This window comes from Ranitomeya variabilis, chromosome 4 (genome assembly GCF_051348905.1).
Source record: "Ranitomeya variabilis isolate aRanVar5 chromosome 4, aRanVar5.hap1, whole genome shotgun sequence".
Lineage (NCBI taxonomy): Eukaryota > Metazoa > Chordata > Amphibia > Anura > Dendrobatidae > Ranitomeya > Ranitomeya variabilis.
In genome coordinates, this window is record NC_135235.1 from 184,237,589 (window position 1) to 184,265,161 (window position 27,573).

Genomic DNA, 27,573 nt, shown 5'->3' on the forward strand with positions numbered 1-27,573 from the left:
GCGACGTGTGGCCATTCGTCGCGATCCGTCGCTAATACAAGTCTATGGGGAAAAAAAATGCATCCTGCGAGCACATTTGCAGGATCCGTTTTTTTCCGCCAGATCCGTTTTTTCAGTCGGATCCGTTGTTTTCCGCCAGATCGTTTTTTTTCCACCGGATCCGTTTTTTTCTGCCAGATCCGTTTTTTTTACATTGGATCCGTTTTTTTCTGCCAGATCTGTTTTTTTCCACCGGATCCGTTTTTTCCCACCAGATCCGTTTTTTTTCCGCCAGATCCGTTTTTTCCTGCCGGATCCATTTTTTTCCGCCAGATCCGTTTTTTCCCATAGAGTTGAAATAGCGCCGGATTGCGCCTGATGGCCACACATTTCATAAGTTTTTTGCAGGATTCGTTAAAAAAAACTGTTTCCGCCGGACGGAAAACTCATAGGAACGTTTTTTGTCCGTTATTTTTCATGCATGTTTCCATTCAAATCATGCACATTTTCCGTTTATTTATTTTCCAAAAACCTCATCAAAACCTGCATCAAAATTGCATGAAAAACCGCACCAAAAACCTGCATCAAAAACAGCATCAAAAACCGCACCAAAAACCTGCATCAAAAACCGCACCAAAAACTGCATCAAAAACCGCACCAAAAACTGCATCAAAAACCGCATCAAAAAGCTACATCAAAAACAGCACCAAAAACTGCATCAAAAACTGCATCAAAAACCGCACCAAAAATCTGCAGCAAAAAACTGCAGCAAAAAAAGCACCAAAAACTGCATCAAAAACCGCATCAAAAAGCTACATCAAAAACAGCACCAAAAACTGCACCAAAAACTGCATCAAAAACAACACCAAAAAACTGCAGCAAAAAAAGCACCAAAAACTGCATCAAAAACCGCATCAAAAAGCTACATCAAAAACAGCACCAAAAACTGCATCAAAAACCGCACCAAAAACCTGCAGCAAAAAAGCACCAAAAACTTCATCAAAAACCGCATCAAAAACTGCACCAAAAACTGCATCAAAAACCGCATCAAAAAGCTGGAGCAAAAAAAGCACCAAAAACTGCATCAAATACTGCACCAAAAACTGCATCAAAAACCGCACCAAAAACCTGCAGCAAAAACTGCATCAAAAAACGCATCAAAACTGCACCAGTTTTTTATGCAGGTTTTGATGCAGTTTTTGGTGCAGTTTTTGATGCGGTTTTTGATGCAGGTTTTGGTGCTGTTTTTGATGTAGCTTTTTGATGCGGTTTTTGATGCAGTTTTTGGTGCTTTTTTTGCTGCAGGTTTTTGGTGCTGTTTTTGATGCAGTTTTTGGTGCTTTTTTGCTGCAGGTTTTTGGTGCGGTTTTTGATGCAGTTTTTGGTGCAATTTTTGATGCGGTTTTTGATGCAGTTTTTGGTGCTTTTTGCTGCAGGTTTTTGGTGCGGTTTTTGATGCAGTTTTTGATGCGTTTTTTGATGCAGTTGTTGGTGCTTTTTTGCTGCATGTTTTTGGTGCGGTTTTTGATGTAGTTTTTGGTTCAGTTTTTGGTGCAGTTTTTGGTGCTTTTTTGCTGCAGGTTTTTGGTGCGGTTTTTGATGCAGTTTTGGTGCTGTTTTTTATGTAGCTTTTTGTTGAGGTTTTTGATGCAGTTTTTGGTGCTTTTTTTGCTGCAGGTTTTTGATGCCGTTTTTGATGCAGTTTTTGGTGCTTTTTTGCTGCAGGTTTTTGGTGCAGTTTTTGATGCGGTTTTTGATGCAGTTTTTGGTGCTGTTTTTGATGTAGCTTTTTGATGCGGTTTTTGATGCAGTTTTTGGTGCTTTTTTTGCTGCAGGTTTTTGGTGCTTTTTTTGCTGCAGGTTTTTGATGCCGTTTTTGATGCAGTTTTTGGTGCTTTTTTGCTGCAGGTTTTTGATGCAGTTTTTGGTGCAGTATTTGATGCAGTTTTTGGTGTTTTTTGCTGCAGGTTTTTGGTGCGGTTTTTGGTGCAGCAAAAAAGCACCAAAAACTGCATCAAAAACCGCATCAAAAACTGCATCAAAAACCGCACCAAAAACCTGCAGCAAAAAGCACCAAAAACTGCATCAAAAAACGCATAAAAAACTGCACCAAAAACTACATCAAAAACCGCACCAAAAACCTGCAGCAAAAAAAGCACCAAAAACTGCATCAAAAACTGAACCAAAAACTACATCAAAAACCGCACCAAAAACATGCAGCAAAAAAGCACCAAAAACTGCATCAAAAACCGCATGTTTTTGGTGCGGTTTTTTATGTAGTTTTTGGTTCAGTTTTTGATGCAGTTTTTGGTGCTTTTTTTGATGCAGGTTTTTGGTGCGGTTTTTGATGCAGTTTTTGGTGCAGTTTTTGATGCGGTTTTTGATGCAGTTTTTGGTGCTTTTTGCTGCAGGTTTTTGGTGCGGTTTTTGGTGCAGTTTTTGATGCGGTTTTTGATGCAGTTTTTGGTGCTTTTTTGCTGCATGTTTTTGGTGCGGTTTTTGATGTAGTTTTTGGTTCAGTTTTTGATGCAGTTTTTGGTGCTTTTTTTTTTGGTGCGGTTTTTGATGCTGTTTTTGATGCAGGTTTTTGGTGCGGTTTTTCATGCAGTTTAGTTTTGATGCAGGTTTTTGGTGCGGTTTTTCATGCAGTTTTGATGCAGGTTTTGATGAGGCTTTTGGAAAATAAATAAACGGAAAATGTGCATGATTTGAATGGAAACATGCATGAAAAATAACGGACAAAAAACGTTCCTATGAGTTTTCCGTCCGGCGGAAAGGTTTTTTTTACGAATCCTGCAAAAAACGGATGAAATGTGTGGCCATCAGGTGCAATCCGGCGCTATTACAACTCTATGAGAAAAAACGGATCTGGCGGAAAAAAAACGGATCTAGCGGAAAAAAACGGATCCGGTGGAAAAAAACCGATCTGGCGGAAAACAACGGATCCGACTGAAAAAACGGATCTGGCGGAAAAAAACGGATCCTGCAAATGTGCTCGCAGGATGCATTTTTTTTCCCCATAGACTTGTATTAGCGACGGATCGCGACGAATGGCCACACGTCGCGTCCGTTCTGCAACGGATCCGTCGAGTTTTGGCGGACCGTCGGCACGAAAAAACGTTCAAGTGAACTTTTTTTGTCCATCGCGTCTGCCATTTTCTACTGCGCATGCGCAGCAGAAACTCTGCCCCCTCCTCCCCGCACTTCAGAATGGGCAGTGGATGCGTTGAAAAACTGCATCCGCTGCCCACGTCGTGTACAAATTTCACAACGTGCGTCGGTACGTCGGCTCGACGCATAGCGACGGACCCGTACTGACGCAAGGGTGAAAGAGGCCTTTATGAGCGTTGAATTTAAAAAAAAAAAATGGAAAAAAACGGCGTGGGCTCCCGCGCAATTTTTTGCGCCAGAGGGGGAAAGCCGACGGCCGGGGGCCAATATTTGTAGCCTGCTATGAATATCAGCTCGCAGCTGTCTGCGTAGCCTTTACTGGCTATTAAAATAGGGGGACCCCCCAAAAAAAATGACGTGGGGTCCCCCTATATTTTATAGCCAGAAAGGCTACGCAGACAGCTGCGGGCTGATATTCATAGCCTAGAGAGGGGCCATGGATATTGGCCCCCCCCGGCTACAAATACCAGTCCGCAGCCGCCCCGAAAATGGCGCATCCGTAAGATGCGCCAATTCCGGCACTTAGCCCCTCTCTTCCCACTCCCGTGTAGCGGTGGGATATGGGGTAATAAGGGGTTAATGTCACCTTGCTATCGTAAGGTGACATTAAGCCGGGGTAATAACGGAGAGGCGTCAATAAGACGCCTATCCGTTATTAATCCAATAGTAAGAAAAGGGTTAATAAAACACGCACACATTAGGAAAAAGTATTTTAATATTCTTCATTTCACCATACTTACCATACTTCAGCGCCTGCAAAAAACGTAAAATAATAAACCGCATACTACCTGTCCGCCGTAGTCCAATTAATAACGAGTGTCCCACGACGATCTCCCCTATAGAACAGTGACATCGGGTGACGTCACTGCTCTATAGGACCCTCAGTGACACACTGACAGGAGACAATGGCTCCTGCAGTGCATCACTGAGGTTACCTGAGTTCAAAGTGTCACTTTATGGCAATTGCTGCATGGGAAAATGTCTCATACAGCAATGCCATAAAGTGAGACTAGGGACTTTTTTTTTTACAGCGGCGGAGGAATACAGTGGCGGAAGGATACCTTCCTCCCGTCATTGTGTTTCTGAGCCCCTAGAGAGCGGTCGCATTATTTGATGCTGCTGCTCTCCACGGGAGATCGTCGTGGGACACTCGTGGATTTCTGCGGACAGGGAGTATATTGGTTGTTTGTTTTTTTCACATTTTTTATAGATGACACTGGCTTCGGGGATCAAAATGACAAGTAATGGTGAGTATGTAATCTATGTTTAATGTAATGTATGTCATGTATGTAATGTATGAATGTACTGTATGTCTATATGTATGTATGTATGTATGTAGAATGTATGTATGGAGTATTTTTTTTTTTTCATTCAACACATTAGCCGGATGATGGGACTACTACTGTCCCATCATTGGCTAATGTGTCAATCACTGTCAGTGTAGCAGGCATAGCCCGATGGGACTTGTAGTCCCATCGGACGATGCCCGCACTGAGACCCCCGCACGCCGCAGAGACCCCCCCCACGCCGCAGAGACCCCCCCCACGCCGCAGAGACCCCCCCCACGCCGCAGAGACCCCCCCGCACGCCGCAGAGACCCCCGCACGCCGCATAGACCCCCCAGCACGCCGCATAGACCCCCCAGCACGCCGCATAGACCCCCCAGCACGCCGCATAGACCCCCCAGCACGCCGCATAGACGCCCCAGAACGCCGCAGAGAGCCCCTCACGCCGCATAGATCCCCCAGCACGCCGCATAGACGCCCCAGAATGCCGCAGAGAGCCCCTCACGCCGCATAGACCCCCCAGCACGCCGCTTAGACCCCCTCACGCCGCATAGACCCCCCCAGCACGCCGCAGAGCCCTCCCTCGCCGCATCAAGCCTGGGCATACAGCGCCGGCCGCATAGAATGAGATCCCTGGCAGGCCCGCACAGACCCCGCCCGCACAGAGACACGCAGTCTCCGCCCACGCACCGCCCACACTCTCCCCCCCCTCCAGAACCCCATATAGAAGGACAGAAAGGGCTGATTTACCGTCCGATACTTGAGTCCCATTCACTTGTATTGGTATCGGGTATCGGTATCGGATTAGATCCGATACTTTGCCGGTATCGGCCGATACTTTCCGATACCGATACTTTCAAGTATCGGACGGTATCGCTCAACCCTAATCAAGAGTGAAACTGAAAACGTTCAACCTTTCATTGCAATATAAATAAATAAAAAAATACTTAATTTATTCACTTTGAGTGCCAAGTCTCCTTCTCCACCTTGTCTGCTTCAAATATTTTCTCCTCCTCTAAAACCGAGGTGCGTCTTATGGTCTGATGCATCTTATAGTCTGAAAAAAACAGTATTTTATGGAAAATATAACATATCATAAATGTAAAGTTCTTAAATGCCTTTACATTGATAAATACATATGATTACATATATAAATAAAGAACATGTTGCATTGTGGTATGAAATACACATTCTTATCCTCCATTTCTTTTTTTTTCAGATTATCTACACAATAAGAAATCCAAGAGATGTTATTGCATCCTCTTTCCATTACAGCAAGATTTTGAATATCTGTGAAGCAGTGGAAGATTTTGAGAAATTCATAAATGACTTTTTAATGGGAAATGGTAATATATTTGCTTTTTATGTAATAAGAAAAATAGATTATTTGAAAGATCTTTATTAGGCTATGTTAGCATGTTGCATTTTAGCAGAGTTTTTTCCTGCATTTTTTATGCAAATTAAAAGCTGTGTTTCAGAAATCTCATGCACACACTGTTAAGGTTGCGTTCGCAACCCGGGATCCACCATGCAGGAAAGAACCTGCTGCTAAGTAAGGCGGCAAAGCAAATTAGAATAAATGAACTCTGTTACTTCAGAGAGCCAGTAGTAAAGAGAACACCGTGCCCTGTTTAGCTCACAGAAGACACAGCTATTGTGTAGAGCCGACAGTGGTCATGCAGTCCAACCAACACGCAGCTCCTCTCCGGTGGAGCCAGAATTCTATCGGCTATTAGCCAGCCCTGAATTCACACATAAACTCCTCGCCGGAGGTGCCAGCATTCTAGGGGCTTATTTCAGCCGGGTCCCTGACTGCATACACAAAACTCCTCGCCGGAGGTGCCAGCATTCTAGGGGCTTATTTCAGCCAGGTCCCTGACCACACACACGGCCACACTGGCGCTGAGCTCCTACATATTTGACACTAGCGCATGGCCGTGCGGTCATGAGAAACTTATATAGCTGCAGCACCTACAGGACCTTCCAAGAAGGACCAATGGAAGGCTGCCACAGAACTTGATCAGGTACAGGACCTTCCTGGAGGACCAATGGAAGTTGCTGCAGTACCTGAGCATGTGACCCTTGATCTCCACTGAGAGATCTTACCCTGGGCATGCTCAGTGTGTGCAAAGCAGGACTTAGTCCCAGAAAAGCCTGCTCGCCGCAGATCAGTGCAGGGTACAATAGCAGAGCCTGGGGAGACAGCAGTAACCCTTTGCACAGTATCAGACTCAGTGAGACACTGGGACCGATGTCTCCGCTGAGCAGGCTCCACTGCGGACGATGCAGAATGGGAGACCGCAGCAGACACGGCTTGAGATTCCCCCTGTGCAGCAGTGGGAACTTGACTCCTAACATTACCCCCCTCCTAGGGCCCCCCTCCTTGAGCCTCGCTACGCTCAAAAGCTGCAATGAGCAGTGCAGCCCGAATGTGCTCCACAGGTTCCCAGGTTCTATCTTCTGGACCGTGACCCTTCCAGTCCACCAGATAAAATTTCTTGCCACGTACCACCTTGAACCCCACGATAGCATTCACCTCAAACTTATCCAAGGATGAACCCGATGTCCTGGCAGATGACTCAGAAAACTGGGACAAATGAACGGGCTTTAAGAGGGAAACGTGAAAAGTGTCAGTGATACCAAGGCGTGGAGGTACAGCCAAATGGTAGACCACAGGGTTGACCTGTTCCAGAACCTTGGACGTGCCAATGTAGCGAGGGGCAAACTTAGTGGACTCAACTCGCAGCCTGATGTTACGGGCGGAGAGCCACACTAAGTCACCAGGAGCAAAGGTCGGAGCGGGGCGCCGGTGTGTATCAGCAGAAACCCTCATTCTCTCCTTGGAGGCCCGGATGGCATCCTGTGTGTGGTCCCAGATGTCACATGCCTCCACTGCCCAGTCTGCCACCCTAGAATCGGTGGATGACAAGGGAGTGGGCATAGGGACATGCGGATGCTGGCCGTAATTAAGGAGAAAAGGAGTCTGCCCAGTGGAATCGGCTACAGTGTTGTTCAAGGCAATTTCCGCCCAAGGTAGCAAAGATGCCCATTCATCCTGCCTAGCAGAGACAGAATGTCGTAAGTATGTCACCAGAGTCTGGTTGGTCCTCTCTACCAACCCATTCGTCTCGGGATCGTATGCAGAGGAGAGATTCAACTCTATGCTAAGTAAACGACAGAGCTCTCTCCAAAACCGAGACGCGAACTGGGGACCCCGGTCACTGACAATTTTATTAGGCATTCCATGTAAACGGAAAATGTGCTTTATGAATATCGCCGCCAAGGCCCGTGCAGAAGGTAACCGTGGAAGCGGCACCAAGTGCACCATCTTAGAGAAATGATCGGTGACAACCCAGATAATGGTGCAGCTACGGGACTTGGGTAAGCCCACCACGAAGTCCATCCCGACCATTTCCCAAGGCCTGTCTGCCACCGGTAGGGGGTAAATCAACCAAGCAGGCCGTTGCCGAGGAGACCGATTCTGGGAGCAGGAAACGCACGCCCGAATATAGTCCCCGACATCACGGGCCATATGAGGCCACCAGTACGTTCTTGCCAAAAGCTCGGATGTCCTTTTGGTCCAAAATGCCCACCCACTCTGGACGAGTGAGCCCAAGAGAGAACCTCCGGTCGCAAATTCGCTGGCACGAAAGTCTTGCCCGGGGGCACAGACTCTAGCAAAACTGGAGCTACAGTTCTTAGGCTCTCAGAAGGGACAATATGCCGAGGCTCCTCCTCCTCCTCAGATGACACTACGGAGCGGGAGAGAGCGTCGGCGCAAATGTTCTTCTCCCCGGAGAGAAAATGAAGAGTAAAATGAAACTGGGAGAAGAACAGGGACCATCTAGCCTGGCGAGAATTCAGCCGCTGGGCCGTCTGTAGATATACCAAGTTTTTGTGATCAGTGAAAGCCTGGAAGGGAAAGCAAGCTCCCTCCAAGAGATGTCTCCACTCTGAGAAAGCCAACTTCATTGCTAGCAACTCCCTGTCCCTGATGGAATAATTCCTCTCTGCCGGTGTGAAGGTCTTGGAGAAGAAGAAGCATGGATGCTTCCGACCTTGAGCATCCTTTTGGAAAAGGACTGCTCCAGCACCAACGGGTGAGGCATCCACCTCCATGATAAATGGCTTATCTACATCGGGGCAATGTAAAATGGGAGCGCTAGCAAAGTGTGACTTAACTGAGAGGAAGGCCTTGGAGACATCCTCTGACCACAACTTGGGATTTGCTCCCTTCTTGGTGAGGGCAACCCAGGGAGCTACCAAAGTTGAGAAGTGTGGGATGAACTGACGATAGTAATTAATGAACCCCATAAAGCGCTGCACCGCTTTAAGTGAATTGGCTTCCTGCCAGTCCATCACAGCCTGTAGCTTGGCAGGATCCATAGCCAAACCCTGGGCAGAGATGATATAACCAAGGAAAACATGACAGACCTTAAGTGCACGAGTGGCCTAGACTTGGATTCCGCTCGTGTCACCTCTATGGCCTCATGTGACTTGGATGCCTGGACAGGAGATTCCAAAGGTCTGGCGAAGGTGGGAGCCAGCTGAAACCTCTGCCTACACTGGGCTCACTCCAACCTTCGCCCGTGAAAACGAAGGTCTATGCAAGTCGATACAGCTATGAGCTCCTCCAGTGTGGCGGGAATCTCCCTAGTTGCCAAAGCGTCCTTCACATGGTCAGCCAGCCCCCTCCAAAATACAGGAATGAGGGTTTTATCTGTCCATTCCAACTCAGACGCTAATGTCCGGAAGAGAACGGCAAAATGGCTGACCATGGTTGAACCATGGGTCAAAGCCAGCAGTTGGAGCGCTGTATCATGGGTGACTTGAGGTCCTACAAAGACCTGTTTCAGAGTGTCCAGAAACCGAGGAACACTCCGCACCACATGATTGTTGCGCTCCCACAGCGGCATAGCCAACTCCAACGCTCTGTCCGACCGGAGAGAGATTATGAATGCCACCTTTGCCCGCTCTGTGGGAAAACGTGCAGCCAGGAGCTCGAGGTGTATACCACACTGGCTCACGAAACCCCTACAGGACTTACTGTCCCCAGAGTATCTGTCAGGCAATGGGAGGTGAGAGAAAGTAGGAACAGAGGTGGCAGTGGGTAAAGCTGCTGCAGCCACGCTAGGAGCCTGAACAGCTATTACAGTAACATCCACCGCCGAGGTTGTACGCTCAAGAGACGCCAACCGGCCCTCCAGCAGCTGGATGTACCCCTGCAATCGATGTTCATCCACCATTACTTAGCCAGATCCTGGCGCTAGTGTACTGTTAAGGTTGGCGGAACGCACCGAATATATTTATTAGATGGGATAGGTGCGTTCGCAACCCAGGATCCACCGTGCAGGAAAGAACCTGCTGCTAAGTAAGGCGGCAAAGCAAATTAGAATAAACGAACTCTGTTACTTCACAGAGCCCATAGTAAAGAGAACGCCGTGCCCTGTTTAGCTCACAGGGGACACAGCTATTGTGTAGAGCCGACAGTGGTCATGCAGTCCAACCAACAAACAGCTCCTCTTCGGTGGAGCCGGAATTCTATCGGCTATTAGCCAGCCCTGAATTCACACATAAACTCCTCGCAGGAGGTGCCAGCATTCTAGGGGCTTATTTCAGCCGGGTCCCTGACTGCATACACAAAACTCCTCGCCGGAGGTGCCAGCATTCTAGGGGCTCATTTCAGCCAGGTCCCTGACCACACACGACCACACTGGCGCTGAGCTCATACATATTTGACACTAGCGCATGGCCGTGTGGTGATGAGAATCTTATATAGCTGCAGCACCTACAGGACCTTCCAAGAAGGACCAATGGAAGGCTGCCACAGAACTTGATCAGGTACAGGACCTTCCTGGAGGACCAATGGAAGTTGCTGCAGTACCTGAGCATGTGACCCTTGATCTCCACTGAGAGATCTTACCCTGGGCATGCTCAGTGTGTGCAAAGCGGGACTTAGTCCCAGAAAAGCCTGCTCACCGCAGATCAGTGCAGGGTACAATAGCAGAGCCTGGAGAGACAGCAATAACCCTTTGCACAGTTACATAGTTACATAGTTATTAAGGTTGAAGGAAGACTTTAAGTCCATCTAGTTCAACCCATAGCCTAACCTAACATGCCCTAACATGTTGATCCAGAGGAAGGCAAAAAAAAACTATGTGGCAAAGAGTAAGCTCCACATTGGGGAAAAAAATTCCTTCCCGACTCCACATACGGCAATCAGACTAGTTCCCTGGATCAACGCCCTATCAAGGAATCTAGTGTATATACTCTGTAACATTATACTTTTCAAGGAAGGCATCCAGTCCCCTCTTAAATTTTAGCAGTGAATCACTCATTACAACATCATACGGCAGAGAGTTCCATAGTCTCACTGCTCTTACAGTAAAGAATCCGCATCTGTTATTATGCTTAAACCTTCTTTCCTCCAGAAGTAGAGGATGCCCCCTTGTCCCTGTCTGAGGTCTATGATTAAAAAGATCATCAGAAAGGTCTTTGTACTGTCCCCTCATATATTTATACATTAAAATAAGATCACCCCTTAGTCTTAGTTTTTCCAAACTAAACAGCCCCAAGTGTAATAACCTATCTTGGTATTGCAGACCCCCCAGTCCTCTAATAACCTTGGTCGCTCTTCTCTGCACCCGCTCTAGTTCAGCTATGTCTCTCTTATACACCGGAGACCAGAACTGTGGACAGTATTCTAAGTGTGGTCGAACTAGTGACTTGTATAGAGGTAAAATTATGTTATCCTCATGAGCATCTATGCCTCTTTTAATACATCCCATTATTTTATTTGCCTTTGTAGCAGCTGCCTGACACTGGCCACTGAATATGAGTTTGTCATCCACCCAGGTCTTTTTCATTGACGGTTTTGCTCAGAGTTTTAGAATTAAGAACATAGTTATACATCTTATTACTTCTACACAAGTGCATGACCTTACATTTATCCCCATTAAAGCTCATTTGCCATTTATCAGCCCAAGCTTCTAGTTTACATAAATCATCCTGTAATATAAAATTGTCCTCCCCGGTATTGATTACCCTGCAGAGTTTAGTGTCATCTGCAAATATTGAAATTCTAATCTGAATGCCCCCTACAAGGTCATTAATAAATATGTTAAAAAGAAGAGGGCCCAATACTGACCCCTGTGGTACCCCACTGCTAACCGCGACCCAGTCTGAGTGTGCTCCATTAATAACCACCCTTTGTTTCCTATCCCTGAGCCAGCTCTCAACCCACTTGCACATATTTTCCCCTATCCCCATTATTCTCATTTTATGTATCAACCTTTTGTGTGGCATCGTATCAAAAGCTTTTGAAAAGTCCATATACACTACATCTACTGGGTTCCCTTGGTCCAGTCCGGAACTTGCCTCTTCATAGAAGCTGATCAAATTAGTCTGACATGAACGGTCCCTAGTAAACCCGTGTTGATACTGGGTCATGAGGTTATTCCTCTTCAGATACTCCAGTATAGCATCCCTTAGAATGCCCTCCAGGATTTTCCCCACAGTAGAGGTTAAGCTTACTGGCCTATAATTTTTCGAGTTCAGTTTTTGTCCCCTTTTTGAATATTGGCACCACATCTGCTATACGCCAGTCCTGTGGTACAGACCCTGTTATTATGGACTCTTTAAAGATTAAAAATAATGGTCTATCAATGACTGTACTTAATTCCTGCAGTACTCGGGGGTGTATCCCATCCGGGCCCGGAGATTTGTCAATTTTAGTGATTTTTAGACGCCGCCGTACTTCCTGCTGGGTTAAGCAGGTGACACTTAATGGGGAATTTTTGTTATCACCGATCATATTGTCTGCCATGGGATTTTCTTGTCTAAATACTGATGAAAAAAAGTCATTTAGCATATTGGCTTTTTCCTCATCCTCATCCACCATTTCCCCCAGACTATTTTTAAGGGGGCCAACACTTTCATTTTTTAGTTTCTTACTATATTATGTAGTTAAAGAATATTTTGGGATTATTTTTACTCTCTCTGGCAATGAGTCTCTCTGTCTCAATTTTTGCTGCCTTGATTTGCTTTTTACAGAATTTATTTAATTTTCTATATTTATTTAGTGCCTCATCACTACCCACTTCCTTTAATTCTCTAAATGCTTTCTTTTTGTCACTTATTGCACCCCTTCCAGCTCTATTTAGCCATATTGGTTTCCTCCTATTTCTAGTATGTTTATTTCCATATGGTATATACTGTGCACAGGTCCTATCCAGGATGCTAATAAACGTCTCCCATTTTCTTTGAGTATTTTTATGTCTCAGGATATCATCCCAGTTAATTGCACCAAGATCACCTCTCATCCATTGGAAATTTGCCCTCCTGAAGTTTAGTGTCCTTGTCACCCCTCTACTACACATCTTATTAAAGGATACATGAAAACTTATTATTTTGTGATCACTATTCCCCAAGTGACCCCCAACCCTTATATTTGATATGCGGTCTGGCCTGTTGGTTAGTATTAGGTCTAGCAGTGCCCCCCTTCTTGTTGGGTCCTGAACCAGTTGTGAAAGGTAATTGTCTCTCATAGTTGTCAAAAACTGATTACCTTTGCTGGAACTGCAGGTTTCTGTTCCCCAATCTATTTCAGGGTAGTTGAAGTCCCCCATAATAATGACTTCTCCTTGAGTCACAGCTTCATCTCTTTGCTTTACGAGGATATTCTCCATTGCTTCCATTATTTTTGGAGATTTATAACAAACCCCTATCAGTAATTTATTATTTTTCCCCCTCCCCTTATCTCCACCCACAGGGACTCTACATTTTCATTAAATTCACCTATATTATCACGCAGGATGGGTTTTAAGGACGATTTTACATATAGACACACCCCACCCCCTCGCTTATCTGTACGGTCATTTCTGAACAGGCTATAGCCCTGCAAGTTAACAGCCCAGTCATGGCTCTCATCCAGCCATGTTTCAGATATCCCCACCATGTCATAATTATGCTCCAACAACATTAATTCTAATTCGTCCATTTTGTTGGCGAGGCTTCTGGCATTAGTATACATACACTTGATGTTCCTCTCTGTACCTCTATTCTTTCTTAAATTATTAACTGTTCTAACCCCACCCCCCATGCCACCGCCACCCCCAACTTCCTTATTTGTGCCCAGGTCTCTATCTGCCCTATCTTCCCCTCCTATAAATTGAATAAAAGGAGGAGAAAATCCAGCTTCCAAAAATATCAAAATTTATTGAAGATAAAATCCAAGATCCAAAAACATGGTTCACAGGAGAAGAAATGGCAGCATGCTACATGTTTCGAACACTAAGTTCTTTTTCAAAGCTGCTCACCATGCACCAGAATGAGGTTTAAATAACAGCTGTGACTCATCACAGTGAATCAATCCACCACCTGATGCAACAGTGAATATATACAATAAAAACGCAATAATATCACAAAAAACAAAACACAGAAAAAATGTATAATGTGCACATATAAAAAAAACCATATAATATAATTGAGCAATGTAAATCTCCCAGTAATGAAACATAATTTCCTTGCGAGCATTTAAACCCATGGGATAGCAAGTGTTAAGGCAAAACATCCAATAAGCTTCACGCGTCATTAGCCGTCTTTTCAGATCTCCTCTTCTGGGTGTCATTCCAAGCTTCTCAATACCAACAACCCGAAGGAATGCAGTGTTTCTTTGGTGACTGGTGATAAAATGCTTAGAGGCATAAGACACAGAGCGATTATTATTAGTGAGAACAATAATATCAGTAATATGTTCAGAGATACGTGTCTTTAACATGCGAGTAGTGCAGCCTATGTAGCTTAATTTACATTTAATGCATGTTATCATATAAACTACATTCTTGCTATTACAATTAATAAATTGCTGGATTTTATGTTCTTGTTTATCACTGCTATCAGAAAAAGAATGCGTAACAGCAGAGTGGGCACATAACAGCATATCGCTGCGTTTTTTTTGTTGTACTATGTTTTTAGCTCTATCAAGAGACCTGTTGTTGCTGTTACCAAAAAATAAGGAGAATAAATTATATCAAAATCAAAAAACTTTTTGCTCTATTAAATATAGCCCTCAGTACAACGACATAAAGTCTCTTATTTTGAAAAACATTCCCATTTTATACGAGGATGAGATCCTCTCCGAAATTTTGTCTTCTGGCTGTCAGGTGATTGCAAAAAAAGCCACTACTTTGTCTGACATTCTCTCACCCAGCCTATTTAAATCTAGTAAAAACTCCCACACATGGCTACATCATAGAGGTTTTTATCATTGCGGCGCTTCCAAATGTTGCACATGTGCCCACTCTGCTGTTACGCATTCTTTTTCTGATAGCAGTGATAAACAAGAACATAAAATCCAGCAATTTATTAATTGTAATAGCAAGAATGTAGTTTATATGATAACATGCATTAAATGTAAATTAAGCTACATAGGCTGCACTACTCGCATGTTAAAGACACGTATCTCTGAACATATTACTGATATTATTGTTCTCACTAATAATAATCGCTCTGTGTCTTATGCCTCTAAGCATTTTATCACCAGTCACCAAAGAAACACTGCATTCCTTCGGGTTGTTGGTATTGAGAAGCTTGGAATGACACCCAGAGGAGGAGATCTGAAAAGACGGCTAATGACGCGTGAAGCTTATTGGATGTTTTGCCTTAACACTTGCTATCCCATGGGTTTAAATGCTCGCAAGGAAATTATGTTTCATTACTGAGAGATTTGCATTGCTCAATTATATTATATGGTTTTTTTTTATATGTGCACATTATACATTTTTTCTGTGTTTTGTTTTTTGTGATATTATTGCGTTTTTATTGTATATATTCACTGTTGCATCAGGTGGTGGATTGATTCACTGTGATGAGTCACAGCTGTTATTTAAACCTCATTCTGGTGCATGGTGAGCAGCTTTGAAAAAGAACTTAGTGTTCGAAACATGTAGCATGCTGCCATTTCTTCTCCTGTGAACCATGTTTTTGGATCTTGGATTTTATCTTCAATAAATTTTGATATTTTTGGAAGCTGGATTTTCTCCTCCTTTTGTTCCATTGCCTTACGTGAAGACTGCACGTTATCCGGGCTTCCCCACAACAAATGCCTAGTAGGTGAGCTGGTTTTGTCATATTTTTTTTTCACTTTTATAAATTGAATACCCTCCCCCTCAATCCCTAGTTTAAACACTCCTCCAACCTTCTAGCCATTTTCTCCTCCAGCACAGCTGCACCTTCCCCATTGAGTTGCAGCCCATCCCTAGCGTAGAGCCTGTAGTCCACTGAGAAGTCGGCCCAGTTCTGCAGGAACCCAAACCCCTCCTTCCTACACCAATTCTTGAGCCACATATTAACCTTCCTAATCTCCCGTTGCCTCTCTGGCGTGGCACGTGATACAGGCAGTATTTCGGAAAATACCACGTTGGAGGTCCTTGCTTTCAGCTTGCAGCCTAATTCCCTGAAATCATCTTTAAGGACCTTCCACCTACCTCTAACTTTGTCATTTGTGCCAATGTGCACCATGACCGCTGGGTCCTCACCAGCCCCTCCCAGTAATCTGTCAACCCGATCAGCGATGTGTCGGACTCGGTGTATCAGACTTAGTGAGACGCTGGGACCGACGTCTCCACTGAGCAGGCTCCACTGCGGCCAATGCAGAATGGGAGACCGCAGCAGACACGGCTCGAGATTCCCCCTGTGGTGCAGCGGGAACTCGACTCCTAACACACACTTGTTTATATTTTCCTGATTGAACTGGAAAACTGCTGCTTTTTTGAATACTGCAGCATGTCATTTCTTTCAGTGTTTTTGCAGCATTTTTTTCACCCATAGAAAGCAATGAATACGTGACAAAAAGGAGATAAATGCAGCAAACAGCATTGTTATCAGTTTTTGCAACAGTTTTAGTGAAGGTGTAGCAATATTTGAAACCCACTTATTTTTGGCATTTTTCACAACTTTTAGGGTATGTGCACACGTTGCAGATTCGCTGCGGATTCGCAGCTTTTTTTGAGGTGCAGAAACGCTGCAGATCTGCAATTGATTTACAGTACAATGTAAATCAATGAGAAAAAAAATGCTGTGCACACTTTGCAGAAAATCCGCTGCGGAAACGCTGCGGTTTAATAGAAGTAGCATGTCACTTCTTTTTTGTGAATCTGCAGCGTTTTTGTACCCATTCCATTATAGAAAACCGCAGGGGTAAAAACCGCAGCAAATCCGCAAGAAAACCACAGCAAAAACGCACAAAAAAATTCTGCGGAACCGCACAAAAAAACGCAGGTGCGTTTTCTGCCAGGAGAGTCAGAATCCGCACCAGAAATTCCTAAGCCTTATCCGCAACGTGTGCACATACCCTAAATCAAAATATCTTGGTGTCTTCACCTGAGCCTGGCAGGTAGCATTAGTACAATTTAATTAAATTAGCGATATGTGATAAAGCAAACAATGCCTAACCAACTCATTGACCAATCAACGTGTAAAGCTAAACAATGCCCAACCAATGTGTGAAACTGAACAATATCTGACCAAGTCAATGGCCCTGACCAATGTGTGAAAGTAAACAATGTCCAACCTGACTAACTCATGCAGTGCCTATGTTTTAAGTAAACTAAGCCTGACCAATTCAACCCCCTGTTGCTTATACATTTGCAATTGCATATGTTTCCATTCATTTTTTTTTACTTAAAAAACCTTTTCCACTTAATAGTGTGAGCAAATTGCCATTTTTTCAAAACATGTTTTATGGCTTTACATATGTCTTGCATTGGTCACTAGTGTTGAGCGATACCTTTCAATATTCAAAAGTATCAGTATCGGATTAGATCGGCCGATATCCAAAAAATATCGGATATCGCCGATACCGATACCCGATACCAATGCAAGTCAATGGGACACAAATATCGGAAGTGATCCTGGATGGTTCTCAGGGTCTGAAGGAGAGGAAACTCTCCTTCAGGCCCTGGAATCCATATTCATGTAAAAAATAAAGAATAAAAAAAAAAATATATGGATATACTCACCCCTCCGACGGACCCTGGACCTCAGCGGTGCAAGCGTCTGCCTCCATTCCTAAGAATGCAGTGAGTGAAGGACCTGCGATGATGGCGCGGTCACGCGACCGGTCACGCGACCAGTCACAAGACCGCGACGTCATCGCAGGTCCTACACTCACTGCATTCTTAGGAACGGAGGCTGCCGGTTGCACCGCTGAGAGCCAGGGGCCGTCGGAGGGATGAGTATATCCATATTTTTTATTTTTATTCTTTATTTTTTATATGAATATGGATCCCAGGGCCTGAAGGAGAGTCTCCTCTCCTCCAGACCCTGGGAACCATATGCACCGCACACGCCGAAGATGACTGGGAACTTATATGAACTTCCGATTCCGATTTCCGATATCACAAAAATATCGGAACTCGGTATCGGAATTCCGATACAGCGAATATCGGCCGATACCCGATATTTGCAGTATCGGAATGCTCAACGCTATTGGTCATTTAACACTTTGTATTACTATTGCTTGTATGAATCAAAGCTAAGCTTTGGAATCCTGAAAAACGCAGCAAAAACACAGCAATACAAGCAGCAAAATTCCAAAAACCTGCTTTTTGTCTGACTTTTTTTTTTACTGCTAAGAGATCAGGTTTTGCTGCACAAAAAAGTAGCATAAAAGCAACTTGTGGGCATAGCCTTATACTACTTGAGACAAGTTAACGTAGAACAGCAACATCATACACACAGATAAGGCTATGCGTGTATCACCCTCTCCACATCTTACAATTTGGGATAGAGAACTGTAGATCACCTCTTTCCTGAAGTGTGTTACTCTGTACTTGCAGTCATCTCTGCCTAAATATTCAGAAGCTAACTGTCTTTACCTTCTCTACTAAGCCAAATAGGTACAGAAAGCATAGTAGAAATGTTATGGAAAGTGTATGTGATTATGATTCAAGTTCATTTTTATCTATACTCAGGAACTGACTGGCAGATTTTTGCCTGGGAGCAAGCACACACCAGTGGCCCATGAGCTGTGGTGGCCCATATTTAACCTGTTTATCTCAGGCTGCTGCACAAAACAGCAGAGGTAGCAGGGCTTTAACCAAAAAATGTGATTTTAACATTAAGATCACACAGATTAACAATTCTACATACATTAATGACCTGTTAGTAAACCCTCGATCATTTAGAAGAACTAATAATTAGTATTGCAATTTATTTAGCATAAAATGTAGTTGGTGCATAATGTATTTTCTATTTTAGGAACAGATTAGTGGAATTAGTAAAATTAGCAAAATCGAGAACCCCACAGCTTCCATTTGTACCTTTCATACAAAGGATCGGTTTTGTGCATTAAACCCTTAACATCCATTCACGGACATAGCCTGACATGGCCGGGTGTCAGTTCCTGCACCAGGACGGGCTATGCCTGTCATGCATTTTGGTCATTTTCTCAATACGTGTCTGATAAAGAAACCCACACTCAGATCATAGTGGTCAACTGATGTCCTGTACAACACCCCTATATTCAGAGAGGTAATGGCCGATGACGATTTGAATTCCCAACGCCTTCCCAACGACCCCAGCTATGACTGACTTTACAAAGTTAGGCCCCTAATAAATTAGTTTAACAATAATTTTTCCCAGACATGTACCTCCGAAAAAAACATTACCTCTTAGTTCTCAGTGCAGAGCCTCTAACCTAGCCTAATCAGTTCTCATACTTTGCACTAATGAGGGGCAATACCCCGAAACACTGTGTCTGCAAATTGAGATTCTGGTTTGGCTTTTATCCTAAGTCCCATTTCAAGGCCTTTTAAAGGGTCGATGGTGACTTGTAGGATTGCTGCTTCCAACAGGTGGCGCTATATACATAGTTCAAGTCCTGTTTCTCTGAAGGGGTAATTTGCATATTAAATTTCCCAGAGGACAATTGTATAGCAAATAAGCCTCGTTACCTTGGTATGCCAGAACAGATATGTCACTATCCACAAGGACAAACATTACTACTTAGATCTCAGTCCAGAGCCTCTCATCTAGCCAAATCAGTTCTCTTACTTTGCACTGACGAGGGACAATAACCAGAAACACTATGTCTGCAAATTAGAATTCTGATTTGGCATTTATCCTAAGTCCCATTTCAAGGTCCTTTAACGCCTTAATCTCCAGAGTTTTTTTCAGTTTTGTGTTTTCCTTTTTTGCTCCCCTTCTTACCAGAGCCATAACTTTTTATTTTTTCCGTCAATATGGCCGTGTGAGGGCTTATTTCTTGTGGGACAAGTTTTACTTTTGAACAATATCATTGGTGTTACTATGTCGAGTAGTAGAAAATGGGAAAAAAATTCCAAGTGTTGTGAATTTTAAAAAAAAAATGCAATCCCACACTTGTTTTTTGTTTTGCTTTTTTACTAGGTTCACTAAATGCTAAATCTGACCCACCATTATGATTCTCCAGGTCATTATGAGTTCATAGACACCAAACATTTCTAGGTTCTTTTTTATCTAAGTGGTGAAAAAAAATTCCAAACTTTGCAAAAAAAAAAAATTACGCCATTTTCCGATACCTGCAGCTTCTCAATTTTTCGTGACCTCGAGTTGTGTGAGGGCTTGGTTTTTGCGTGCTGAGGTAACATTTTTAATGATACCATTTTGGTGCAGATACAATCTTTTGATCGCCCATTATTACATTTTAATGCAATGTCGCGGCGACCAAAAAACCTAATTCTGGCGTTTTTACTTTTTTTTTTCCTCTACGCCATTTACAAATCAGGTTAATCCTGAGGTCTAAGTGGTACAGTTTCTCCTTGTGGAGAGTGACATATCAGCTGTGGCTTGTCAAGGTCAGGAGGCTTATTCGCCGTTCAATGCTCCTCTGCGAAATTTAATCTACAAATTGCCTCTTCAGAGAAAAAGAGGACTTGCACTGTAGCGCCACCTGTTGGAAGTAGCGATCCTACAAGTCACAATCAACCCTTTAACGAGTCTTGCAATATGACTTTGGATAAAAGCCAAATCAGTATCTCAATTCACAGACACAGTGTTTTGGGCTGTTGGCCTTCATCAGTGCAAAGCAGGAGAACTGATTTGGCTAGGTGAGAGGTTCTGGACTGAGGTCTAAGGTTTCTCCTTGTGGAGAGTGACAAACCAGCTCTGGCTTGTCAAGGTAAGGAGGCTTATTTGCCGTGCAATGCTCCTCTGGGAAATTTAATATGCAAATTGCCTCTTCAGAGAAAAAGAGGACTTGAACTCTATAGCGCCAACAGTTGGAAGTAGCGATCCTACAAGTCACAATCAACCCTTTAATAAGTCTTGCAATATGACTTAGGATAAAAGCCAAACCAGTATCTCAATTTGCAGACACAGTGTTTAGGGCTGTTGGACTTCCTCAGTGCGAAGCATGAGAACTGATTTGGCTAGTTGAGAGGCTCTAAACTGAGGTCTAAGGGGTAAGGTTTCTCCTTGTGGTGAGTGACATACCACCTCTAACTTGTCAAGGTAAGGAGGCTTATTCACCATACAATGCTCCTCTGGGAAATGTAATTTAAAAATTGCCTTTCAGAGAAAAAGAGGACTTGAACTCTATAGTGCAACCTGTTGGAAGTAGCGATCCCACAAGTCACAATCAACACTTTAATGGTTCTTTCAATTTGACTTAGGTATAAAAGCCAAATCAGTATCTCAATTCGCAGGTACGGAGTTTCGGGCTGTTGGCCCTCGTCAGTGCAAAGCATGAGAACTGATTTGGCTAGGTGAGGGTGCTTCCAACAGGTGGTGCTATAGAGCTCAAGTCCTCTTTGTCTCTGAAAAGGCAATTTGCATATTAAATTTTCCAGAGGAGCATTGCACGGCGAACAAGCCTCCTTACTTTGACAAGCCGGACCTGGTATGTCACTCTCCACAAGGAGAAACCTTACCCCTTAGACATCAGTCCAGAGCCTCTCACCTACCCAAATCAGTTCTAAAGGTTTTCTTTCTACTGTATTGGTGTCGTCAGCTGATCTGGATGGTATTCCGGAATGCCTGAAGGATTTTAAGGACATATTTTCCGAAAAAGAGGCTGAGGTTTTACCACCACATTGCTCCTATGCACTATCAATCTTGTTCCGGGTGCTAAATTGCCCAAGACCTATCTGTACAATCTTTCTGGCCTGGAACATTCCGCTATGCAGGAGAATGTTTCTGAAAGTTTACGTAAAGGACACATCCATCCCTCTGTTTCTCCTGTGCCTCGATTTTCTTGAACTTAATAAGATTACGGTGAGAAATACTTACCCTTTCACGCATATCCCTGATCTTTTCAAGCAACTGTCTGGGGCTAAGTGGTTTTCCAGGTTAGACCTCAGGGGAGCATATAATCTTATTTGTATTTGGGAGGAGGATGAGTGGAAAACGGCATTTCTTACCTCTGAGGATTTGTTTGAAAATTTGGTTATTCCCTTTGGTCTCACCAATGCGCCAGCTATGTTTCAGGATTTCATTAATAATGTTTTTTCCAACTTCATCGGGCGCTTTGTGGTCATATATTTAGATGACATCCTGGTATTTTCACCTGATAAGGAATCTCATTTGGATCATCTATGTGCAGTTCTCCAGAGGTCATGGGAGAATTTGCTGTTCGCTAAACCTGAGAAGTGTGTATTTTTGTCCAAGAGCTGTTCTTTCTTGGGGTCATTCTGTCAGCTAAAGGGTTTTGCATGGACCCTGGAAAGGTACAGGCTATTGTTAATTCGGTGCAACCAAAAGACCTGAGACGTCTTCAGCGCTTTTTGTGGTTTGCTAATTATTATCGGAGATTTATTAAAGGGTTTTCTCAGGTGGTCAAGCCTCTCACTGATCTCATTCATAAGGGTGCTGATCTTAAAAACTGGTCAGTCTCGGCAGTTACAGCATTTTCTTCTATGAAAAAATGTTTTAAGTCTGCTCCTGTGTTAGTCTAGTCCGATCCGTCTGAACATTCATTGTTGAGGTAGACTCATCGGGGGTGGAAGAGGGGACAGTGTGGTCTCAGGGACCTGCCACAGTGACTAACTTGAGACCTTGTGCATTTTTCTCTAAGAAATGTTCTTCTGCTGAGAGAAATTATGATGTTGGGAATCAGGAGTTATTAGCCTTAAAACTGGCTTTTGAAGAATGGAGGCCCTTTTTGTGGTGATTAGGGTTGAGCGAAACGGGTCGATCATTTTCAAAAGTCGCCGACTTTTGGCTAAGTCGGCGTCTCATGAAACCCGATCCGACCCCTGTGCTTGTCGGCCATGCGGTACGCGACTTTCGCGCCAAAGTCGCGTTTCAATGACGCGAAAAGCGCCATTTCTCAGCCAATGAAGGTGAACGCAGAGTGTGGGCAGCGTGATGACATAGATCCTGGTCCCCACCATCTTAGAGAAGGGCATTGCAGTGATTGGCTTGCTGTCTGCGGCGTCACAGGGGCTATAAAGGGGCGTTCCCGCCGACCGCCATCTTACTGCTGCTGATCTGAGCTTAGGGAGAGGTTGCTGCCGCTTCGTCAGAAGCAGGGAGAGCGTTAGGCAGGGTCCACTAACCACCAAACCGCTTGTGCTGTAGCGATTTCCACTGTCCAACACCACCTTCGGTGTGCAGGAACAGTGGAAGCTATTTTTTTTTTTTTTTTTCCTCAGCGCTGTAGCTCATTGGGCTGCCCTAGAAGGCTCCGTGATAGCTGTATTGCTGTGTGTACGCCACTGTGGAAACCAACTGCTTTTTTCAAAGCACATATCCTCTTGTTCCTTTCTGCACAGCTATCTTTTTTGTTTGTCCACACTTTTTATTTAATTTGTGCATCAGTCCACTCCTATTGCTGCCTGCCATACCTGGCTTAGATTACTGCAGGGAGATAGTAATTGTAGGACAGTCCCTGTTTTTTTTTTTTTTTTTGTGGGAGATTAAGATTGGCATTTCTGCTACAGTGCCATCCCTGTGTGTGCCATCTCTCACTGAGTGGGCCATAGAAAGCCTATTTATTTTTTCCGTGATTTGTGTTCTAAATTCTACCTCAACACAAAAACACTACATCAATCAGTGGTAGAAAAATATTGGCCTCAGTCAGGGCTTGTGTGCCACTGCTGTGTGTGCTATCTCTCATTCAGTGGGCCATAGAAAGCATTTTTTTTTTTCCTTGATTTGTGTTCTAAAATCTACCTCAACACAAAAACACTACATCAATCAGTGGTAGAAAAATATTGGCCTCAGTCAGGGCTTGTGTGCCACTGCTGTGTGTGCTATCTCTCATTCAGTGGGCTATAGAAAGCCTATTTATTTATTTATTTTTTTTCTTATTATTTGGTTTCTAAAGTCTCCCTGAAAAAAAAAAAAAAAAAAAAAAACAGTGGGAGAGTAATATTGCCCTTTCAGCTTGTGTGCCAGTCTTGACTCCTGGGTGTGCCACCTCTCTCTCATTCAGTGGGCCATAGAAAGCCTATTTATTTTTTTGTTTTTTTTAATATTATTTGGTTTCTAAAGTCTCCCTGAAAATAAAAAAAAAAAAACTTAAAAAAACAGTGGGAGAGTAATATTGCCCTTTCAGCTTGTGTGCCAGTCTTGACTCCTGGGTGTGCCACCTCTCTCATTCAGTGGGCCATAGAAAGCCTATTTATTTATTTTTTTAAATATTATTGGGTTTCTAAAGTCTCCCTTAAAAAACAAAAAATACATAAAAAAACAGTGGGAGAGTAATATTGCCCTTTCAGCTTGTGTGCCAGTCTTGACTCCTGGGTGTGCCACCTCTCTCATTCAGTGGGCCATAGAAAGCATTTTTTTTTTTTTCCTTGATTTGTGTTCTAAAATCTACCTCAACACAAAAACACTACATCAATCAGTGGGAGAAAAATATTGGCCTCAGTCAGGGCTTGTGTGCCACTGCTGTGTGTGCTATCTCTCATTCAGTGGGCTATAGAAAGCCTATTTATTTATTTATTTTTTTTCTTATTATTTGGTTTCTAAAGTCTCCCTGAAAAAAAAACAAAAAAAAAAAAAACAGTGGGAGAGTAATATTGCCCTTTCAGCTTGTGTGCCAGTCTTGACTCCTGGGTGTGCCACCTCTCTCTCATTCAGTGGGCCATAGAAAGCCTATTTATTTTTTTGGTTTTTTTAATATTATTTGGTTTCTAAAGTCTCCCTGAAAATAATAAAAAAAAAACTTAAAAAAACAGTGGGAGAGTAATATTGCCCTTTCAGCTTGTGTGCCAGTCTTGACTCCTGGGTGTGCCACCTCTCTCATTCAGTGGGCCATAGAAAGCCTATTTATTTTTTTTTAAATATTATTGGGTTTCTAAAGTCTCCCTTAAAAAACAAAAAATACATAAAAAAACAGTGGGAGAGTAATATTGCCCTTTCAGCTTGTGTGCCAGTCTTGACTCCTGGGTGTGCCACCTCTCTCATTCAGTGGGCCATAGAAAGCATTTTTTTTTTTTCCTTGATTTGTGTTCTAAAATCTACCTCAACACAAAAACACTACATCAATCAGTGGGAGAAAAATATTGGCCTCAGTCAGGGCTTGTGTGCCACTGCTGTGTGTGCTATCTCTCATTCAGTGGGCCATAGAAAGCATTTTTTTTTTTTCCTTGATTTGTGTTCTAAAATCTACCTCAACACAAAAACACTACATCAATCAGTGGGAGAAAAATATTGGCCTCAGTCAGGGCTTGTGTGCCACTGCTGTGTGTGCTATCTCTCATTCAGTGGGCTATAGAAAGCCTATTTATTTATTTATTTTTTTTCTTATTATTTGGTTTCTAAAGTCTCCCTGAAAAAAAAAAAAAAAAAAAAACAGTGGGAGAGTAATATTGCCCTTTCAGCTTGTGTGCCAGTCTTGACTCCTGGGTGTGCCACCTCTCTCTCATTCAGTGGGCCATAGAAAGCCTATTTATTTTTTTGGTTTTTTTAATATTATTTGGTTTCTAAAGTCTCCCTGAAAATAAAAAAAAAAAAACTTAAAAAAACAGTGGGAGAGTAATATTGCCCTTTCAGCTTGTGTGCCAGTCTTGACTCCTGGGTGTGCCACCTCTCTCATTCAGTGGGCCATAGAAAGCCTATTTTTTTTTTTTTTAAATATTATTGGGTTTCTAAAGTCTCCCTTAAAAAACAAAAAATACATAAAAAAACAGTGGGAGAGTAATATTGCCCTTTCAGCTTGTGTGCCAGTCTTGACTCCTGGGTGTGCCACCTCTCTCATTCAGTGGGCCATAGAAAGCCTATTTATTTTTTTTTAAATATTATTGGGTTTCTAAAGTCTCCCTTAAAAAACAAAAAATACATAAAAAAACAGTGGGAGAGTAATATTGCCCTTTCAGCTTGTGTGCCAGTCTTGACTCCTGGGTGTGCCACCTCTCTCATTCAGTGGGCCATAGAAAGCATTTTTTTTTTTTCCTTGATTTGTGTTCTAAAATCTACCTCAACACAAAAACACTACATCAATCAGTGGGAGAAAAATATTGGCCTCAGTCAGGGCTTGTGTGCCACTGCTGTGTGTGCTATCTCTCATTCAGTGGGCTATAGAAAGCCTATTTCTTTATTTATTTTTTTTCTTATTATTTGGTTTCAAAAGTCTCCCTGGAAAAAAAAAAAAAAAAAAAACAGTGGGAGAGTAATATTGCCCTTTCAGCTTGTGTGCCAGTCTTGACTCCTGGGTGTGCCACCTCTCTCTCATTCAGTGGGCCATAGAAAGCCTATTTATTTTTTTGTTTTTTTTAATATTATTTGGTTTCTAAAGTCTCCCTGAAAATAAAAAAAAAAAAACTTAAAAAAACAGTGGGAGAGTAATATTGCCCTTTCAGCTTGTGTGCCAGTCTTGACTCCTGGGTGTGCCACCTCTCTCATTCAGTGGGCCATAGAAAGCCTATTTATTTATTTTTTTAAATATTATTGGGTTTCTAAAGTCTCCCTTAAAAAACAAAAAATACATAAAAAAACAGTGGGAGAGTAATATTGCCCTTTCAGCTTGTGTGCCAGTCTTGACTCCTGGGTGTGCCACCTCTCTCATTCAGTGGGCCATAGAAAGCATTTTTTTTTTTCCTTGATTTGTGTTCTAAAATCTACCTCAACACAAAAACACTACATCAATCAGTGGGAGAAAAATATTGGCCTCAGTCAGGGCTTGTGTGCCACTGCTGTGTGTGCTATCTCTCATTCAGTGGGCCATAGAAAGCATTTTTTTTTTTTCCTTGATTTGTGTTCTAAAATCTACCTCAACACAAAAACACTACATCAATCAGTGGGAGAAAAATATTGGCCTCAGTCAGGGCTTGTGTGCCACTGCTGTGTGTGCTATCTCTCATTCAGTGGGCTATAGAAAGCCTATTTATTTATTTATTTTTTTTCTTATTATTTGGTTTCTAAAGTCTCCCTGAAAAAAAAAAAAAAAAAAAAAACAGTGGGAGAGTAATATTGCCCTTTCAGCTTGTGTGCCAGTCTTGACTCCTGGGTGTGCCACCTCTCTCTCATTCAGTGGGCCATAGAAAGCCTATTTATTTTTTTGGTTTTTTTAATATTATTTGGTTTCTAAAGTCTCCCTGAAAATAAAAAAAAAAAAACTTAAAAAAACAGTGGGAGAGTAATATTGCCCTTTCAGCTTGTGTGCCAGTCTTGACTCCTGGGTGTGCCACCTCTCTCATTCAGTGGGCCATAGAAAGCCTATTTATTTTTTTTTAAATATTATTGGGTTTCTAAAGTCTCCCTTAAAAAACAAAAAATACATAAAAAAACAGTGGGAGAGTAATATTGCCCTTTCAGCTTGTGTGCCAGTCTTGACTCCTGGGTGTGCCACCTCTCTCATTCAGTGGGCCATAGAAAGCATTTTTTTTTTTCCTTGATTTGTGTTCTAAAATCTACCTCAACACAAAAACACTACATCAATCAGTGGGAGAAAAATATTGGCCTCAGTCAGGGCTTGTGTGCCACTGCTGTGTGTGCTATCTCTCATTCAGTGGGCTATAGAAAGCCTATTTATTTATTTATTTTTTTTCTTATTATTTGGTTTCTAAAGTCTCCCTGAAAAAAAAAAAAAAAAAAAAAAAACAGTGGGAGAGTAATATTGCCCTTTCAGCTTGTGTGCCAGTCTTGACTCCTGGGTGTGCCACCTCTCTCTCATTCAGTGGGCCATAGAAAGCCTATTTATTTTTTTGGTTTT

At 43.0% G+C, this 27,573-nt stretch overlaps 1 protein-coding gene and 1 long non-coding RNA gene across 4 annotated transcripts in view; one reads left to right on the forward strand and one right to left on the reverse strand.

The window, feature by feature from the left end:
• Positions 1-27,573, forward strand: part of LOC143770137 (sulfotransferase 2B1-like) — a 209,770-nt gene that overhangs the window by 135,855 nt on the left and 46,342 nt on the right. For all 3 annotated transcript variants that reach the window (XM_077259459.1, XM_077259461.1, XM_077259460.1), the window contains one exon: positions 5,656-5,782. In XM_077259459.1, coding sequence (XP_077115574.1) covers positions 5,656-5,782 — 127 coding nt within the window. The remainder of the gene's footprint in view (positions 1-5,655; positions 5,783-27,573) is intronic.
• LOC143770139 (uncharacterized) lies at positions 23,889-25,897 on the reverse strand. The gene is made up of 3 exons (XR_013214553.1): positions 25,773-25,897; positions 24,819-25,279; positions 23,889-24,487 (listed from the first exon to the last, which is right to left on the reverse strand). It is a non-coding gene; the product is annotated as an uncharacterized LOC143770139 (long non-coding RNA).